At 36.1% G+C, this 6328-nt stretch overlaps 1 protein-coding gene across 1 annotated transcript in view; it reads right to left on the bottom strand.

The window, feature by feature from the left end:
- Positions 1–298: 298 nt before the first annotated feature.
- ERBB4 (erb-b2 receptor tyrosine kinase 4) overlaps positions 299–6328 on the bottom strand; it is a 1100940-nt gene continuing 1094910 nt past the window's right edge. The window contains exons 26-28 of the mRNA XM_024763203.1: positions 5430–5477; positions 4329–4626; positions 299–1489 (exon numbers count right to left, since the gene is read on the bottom strand). Coding sequence (XP_024618971.1) covers positions 1044–1489; positions 4329–4626; positions 5430–5477 — 792 coding nt within the window. The 3' untranslated portion in view covers positions 299–1043. The remainder of the gene's footprint in view (positions 1490–4328; positions 4627–5429; positions 5478–6328) is intronic.

Genomic DNA, 6328 nt, shown 5'->3' with positions numbered 1-6328 from the left:
ACACAGAACTGTCTCTTAGTTTCCCTTCTACTCTTAACATTACCAACTGCCTATCAAGTACTGTCATTCATAGAAGGGAAGAAAATGTTGAAGAATGTAAAGGATTGGGGCGGGGATACATATTCAATAGTGTAAAACACAAAAGTAAGATTTGATGTTACATTTGACTAATATCTTGGCTTCCCCTTCTAATTCTAAAGACTGCATATTTAAAACAGTGGCCATTTCACCATATTAAAATATTTCTTTTTAAAATTCTTTCAATTTATAGCAACACCTAAGAAGGTTTGATGGAAAAATGTTTGCAATTATAAATTAAAGCTGAAAAGAGGGGAGAAAGTAATATGAAGAGACAGATCAAAGCAAAACAAAATTAAGAAAAAACAAAAGAGCTCTCCAAACATAATTACTAGTTATAACTTTGATGAAGATTCAAAACTTATGAAAGCTGAGTTGGTCATTCTTGCTTGTCAAGATTGAAACTGTCTGAGAAAGAGATTGGATTTTCAATCTTAGTTACTATCATACATTATAAAAAAGGTTATCATTTTGTTCTTCTGGAAACATCATTAGGATTTCCAGGGATGCTGAAAATGTACACATCGGGTCCTGCAGCTTGGGTCTTTCAAGCATGTGCATTGAAATACAGGAAGGAAGGAAGGAAGGAAGGAAGGAAGGAAGGAAGGAAGGAAGGAAGGAAGGAAGGCAGGCAAAGAAAACAATGTAAAAAAAAAGTTGGGAACTAGTTTGACAGCAGGCAGTATTGTCTCATATTTGCTGGTCCTTCTCTAGCTGTTCCAGTCTCCTGACCAACCCATGCAGAGAAATGAAGAAACAGTGTGATTCCTCCCGTCTTTCTCTTTCAGTCCTTCCTTCTAATGTTCAAGTTAGATAAGCACATAACTATCATTGCATCTTGATATCTTCCACTGGGAAGTGTCAGAACTACTGGCCTTGAGAGTAGAGGGAAGACCACAAGAGAAAGAGAGGCAGCGGGGAAACTGGAGCGGGCGTCTCTCTCCACCTGAAAACCACTGCTGAGCTTACACCACAGTATTCCGGTGTCTGTAGGGTGGAGGAGGCAGCACAGTGCCTGGCTTCAGTGAGAACTCAGAGAGGTATTCAGGATTCTCTGCCACAATAGGCCGGATCCTTCCATTTTGTTTATAAAAATATTTTGTGCTGTACTCCTGCAGGTAGTCTGGGTGCTGAAGGGTGCTCCGAGGTGGCAGGCTGTGGTTCCAGTAGTCAGGGTTGTCGAATGCTTTCTTGGCCTTTTCTGGCACAGACAGTACGTTGTTCTTCAGGTATTCAGCGTTCCCCAAGGTGTTGGCAAAGGTGTTGAGGTACAGTGGCTCATTCACATACTCATCCTCTGCCTTGGGTGGACCATGGGAAGCACTGTGATATTCAGGATTATCCAAAGCTTGAAGGTCTCCATTTTTCCTCCGAGAAACAAAAGGGTTCTCCTCCACAGGGTTCAGGTATTCTGATGTAATACAAAAGTATCAGTTAACATCTACTTTCTGGAAAATGTTAATCAGACCATGGTTATACAGAATGGTTAGCTTCTTTTTCCAGGACAATAAAGCCACATATTTCAGGAATTTTCACAATAATTTTTTGTTGATTACTACTATCATATGAAAGAGGAGTAAGTGGGCAAAAAACGTTAGTGACAAAACAAGGCACCAACAAGGCCAGGGTCAGAGTCCCTGTCCCCTAGATTGTTTTTCTTTCTTTCTGCTTGCATTTGTCTCTCCTACTTATGGGGCCAGTTGTTTAAATGCTTCTATTTTCTAAAAGTTGGTAATTTATGTTGGAAGATAAGACAAACTATCAAGGTTAAATAGATTTTAAATATGGAGAAATGAGAATTTTTAAAGAATATTGGAAGATCAAAATGTCTACAGATTAACTCCATGTCAAGATAAATGGATGAAGTGAAATAAAAGTAGTTTTTAGTCTACATAATTTGCTTAGAATGTCTGCATAGGTAACAAGGATTTGATTACAGATGTTCCCTCAGAAAGATTTACACACAGGAAAGAAAACATCTAAGGAAAAGACTCAACTAATCAAATAATATAGACATCTAACATGCCTCTATATTGACTTGCTTGACAAAATATATGCTTAACAATAAATATAATTGTAACATTTATTTCCAATAGCTAATCATAATCATAAAATAGCAAATTATTAGTTTGAATCATGAAATTGCTATTTTGTAGGTTGAAGCTAGTCATATAGCAGCTATTTTGCATGATTCAGTCTAATAAATAGGTATTGGGCTAGAATAGATACTGGGCTAGAATTTTCAAAAATACTGCTAATTAATGCTGCTCTCCTCATGTTTAATTCTATTCCTATGCTTATAGTATAGCATATATATAGACATATATACACATATATAGTAGACCCTCTTTTTAAATATATGCACAAAAATGACAGTTTAGCTATTCCTACTTTGGTGTTGGGGTAGGGAGAGGGCATAACTGTTTGTTGAGATGCTACCATCCTGAAACAAACTTTCTATCCCCTATAATAAACCCGACATGTAGAGAGAAAAATCTCATCAACCCAGGGTTATTTTTTCCTGGATATAGGCCTACTGGATATAGTTAACTATTTAGCATCATGTGCAAGTTAAAAGACAGTAATGAATATCCCACCATCATACACACAGATTACAGTTCAATAATTTACAAGTCACTATTATTTCATCCCTTTTTACAATCCTGTGAAAAAAGGAAGTGCAAGGTGTATTCTTCCAGCATTATAGACAGAAAATTGAGATTAAATGATGAAGGATATAATTTGTTTTGAACTAGAATTCAAATTCCCTAACTCCTGTTGAATAATCTCGTTCTACTGCACTGTTTTCACTATTGCCCCTACAGGAGGAGGCTGAACTTTACACTTCATCATAAGTTTTAATTTGAATGGTTCTCAAAGCTACTGTCATTTTAAGAAAAATATGTGAAAAATACCTATAAGGGAGTCAGAATTGGATTTTTCTTATCAGAGTCCTGAAACTTCTTAATGGAAAGTATAGGAATGTCTATACTAAAAGTCTCTACTGAGAACTGGGCTAGAGTTCTACATAAATGTGGGTCTCTTAGTTTAGTACTCAGAAATAAAATCTGGGGATGGTCTACAGTGAGTCTACACAGACTGACTTGCCTTTCTCTTAGAAGGTTCAAGTTACCTTTTCTCAAAGCAATCTGCTTATCTATTGTCCTGATGCAAATTTGTATAGCCATGTAGTTCTGTAGACAGGAATAATTTTATGGTTGAGTTGAGAATCTTCCCAGAGAGGATTTCACTTTTAGGCATCTGTCAAATCTTCTCAAAACCTACATTTGTGTCACTATTGGGCTACTGTCAACATCCAATTCTTCGTTACAGTAATACTTTCATACATATAGAGGTGGATATATTTTAATAGGTTATTGACAATATGTATTTAGGCATCCCTTAATTGCATACTATAAAAGTGAATATAACTGCATATTAAGTGAGACAATGGGCCTTTATTCAGAGTCTTAAAATACAGTTTACTGTGACACTTAGAAGACTCTAAGAAACAGTCACCGGTTTTTAATAACAATCATCCATCTTCTTTTTCTGATGCTGTTAACATAAAAGGAAAGAGGCTTTCTCAAACTGAAATGTTATCTGATTTGGGTGTTTAACATTTCTACTACTAACTTTGTAAAGTTACTTCTGTTCTTTGTAAAGGCACAAGCTATGAATATTTTCAAGATGTGATGGTATACATATAAGTATATGCAGGGTCAGAACTTTAATTTTTGAAATGTATCATACAAAAAGTCATAATTTCTTATAATAAACTAGGTCATTAAATGACACCATTTTAATGCATCAATCAAGTCTTTTATTGGTGCCATTGAAAGCTTTGGACATTTTTACCAACAACATCAGTCTTTATGATCTCCACAATAAGTCCAATGGAGTAAGGGTTCTGAAATCTTGTGATATGCTACCTCATTCAAATATTCCAATAAAGATATGTTTAGCTCAGTGCTTCTCAAGCTTGATTATGCATAAAAATCACCTGGGGATCTTGTTAAAATGCAGATTCCTATTCAAGTGGGGCCTGAGATTCTGGTTTCTAAAAAAGCCCCTAGATGATGTGGACGCTTTTGATTCAGAAAGCTTACTAGGAATAGCAGCAGCCTAAGCCTTTTGTGGATCACACATTTTACATAGGCAGATAGTTTGGCAATTTCCCTTCCATACTTTGCTTATTTTGATAGAGACAAATGTCGAGTGGCAATCATTTCTGAACATTCTGCTTGTACCTTGTTTGGGTTTGTCTCGCATAGGGGTCATGTAACCTTCTTCATCCAGCTCTCCTCGTGGGCTCCGTTCTGGGGCGAACACTGTGGGGTCAGCGCTGTACCTCTGCGTGCTGCTGTCCTCTTGGACGTGGGGTGCCACGGACTTGCGTAAGGTGCCGTTACAGCAGGAGTCATCAAAAATCTCGGCGGTAGCCCCCTGAGCAACTGGGGCTTCTGGGATCGTGCTGGTGGTGGCCCTATAGGGCATGGGCACTCCTTGTTCTGCAGCAAAACCCCCATCTCGGTACACAAACTGGTTCTGTCAATAGTAGAAACACATTTGGACCAAAGGTATTGTTAGGAATAGCTGTCAAAAATATGGATGTTAATAACCAAAAGAATATGGAAGTTTGTCTTTCAGAGTAAAGTCAGAGTTTCTTAATTGAGTTTTTCCCCCTAATAGTCAATGAGTTTGAATTAGACTAGAAACACCTCAAATTCCAATTTTTCTTATAAAATAAATCAATTGTGGGAAAACATTTTGGAAATATATATTTTAATTTTACTAACCACCTAACACATGATCTAATAAAAAGTATTTCATGTTCCTATCCCACAACTGCCTATTTTTAATGTAAAAATCCAAAGTGAATCTTCAAGACAAATGGCAATGTCATTAACTATAGGCAGTTGCCATTAAGGACAGAAGTACAGTGATGCAGCTTGAATGGTGATGTTTCCTTATTGCCTTCTAGTCTGTGGTTACTGTGACTCTGAGTCTCTAGTATCTAACTAGAGAATCACCACTGAGATTCTGACTTTTTAGCCCAAGACCTATAATCGTGGAAGTAAAGATAACCTCTTTACCCAGAAGCATGATGTATGAGCCCAGGTAAATTCTTCAGATAAAAATCAAAAGCTACTGTTGATGCATGATATCTCAACTCTGGATTATCTACTGAGATAAAACATATCTACATAGGCAGGTACACAATCTACAGTAAATTCTTAACTCACTGTTGGCAAAGGCAAAATGAGGAAATTATGGAGAGGCAAGAGAGGAAACATGATAAGCAAAGACCAAAAATCCTAAAAGATGAAGGTTGATTGTGAAATACTTACTCCTGACATGGGGGTGTAGGCAGGAGGAGGGCTGTGTCCAATTTCACTCTAATAGGAAAGAAAAATGGAATGATGGATGTAATAAGAGGTAACATGAATGAAAAAAAAACAAAAAAGAACAGAAAAAAAAAAAAAAAAGAAAAGCCACATGAGTTGTATGAACCAAAGGGGAAAACATGCACAACAGTGACGTTTGCTAAACAGTAAAATTTTATGCACTCTGACGACAAGCAAGTTTATTTATATTTTCTGAGGATGTTGAATATTTTAATTCAATCCCTGTAAAGAAGAATTATATAGAAAAAGTAAAATTTTAAATGGATTAAAAATAAAGTTGACAATAAATGTTCTTCTGATTAACCCTGGAAGAAAGGGAAAAACAGTAAATTAACTTGAGTTGTAAATGCGGAACCCTTTCCTTTGTTACACGTTAAATAACTGGAATGGCCACATACCAGAGCATTAACTTTCCTCTCATAGGAAGAAACTTATCTAAAAGGAGATAGAGGTGGACTTCAACTTGCCTGGAATAATTTTTGCTATCAAGTTACATTTATTTTTCACCATTTCAGCAAAGGGTCCACTTCTTAGCCTCCTTTATAAAAAGGTACATAATATTTTCTCATCAGTCTTTTTTTTTTTAAGTGAACAAAAAGCAGAAAATCTTGGAAAATCGTTTCTTTACTGGAAACATGCTTTGCATACATTAATTTTATGTATTTAGAATCAGTTGAAATTAGATTGCAATTAATAAAAAAAGACAGTCTTATGGCTTAAAACTCTAGCCTATGGGTTAAATAAAAGTCAATATAAAAATATGATAAAATATTAAGGACAACGTTCCTTATGGTAAGTACAGGGGATGTATGAATACAACCTCTGTTTCCTAGCTAAAAATT

The sequence above is a fragment of the Neophocaena asiaeorientalis genome, unplaced genomic scaffold (assembly GCF_003031525.2).
Source record: "Neophocaena asiaeorientalis asiaeorientalis breed wild unplaced genomic scaffold, Neophocaena_asiaeorientalis_V1.1 scaffold86, whole genome shotgun sequence".
NCBI lineage: Eukaryota > Metazoa > Chordata > Mammalia > Artiodactyla > Phocoenidae > Neophocaena > Neophocaena asiaeorientalis.
This window is presented reverse-complemented; position numbering and strand designations above follow the sequence as displayed.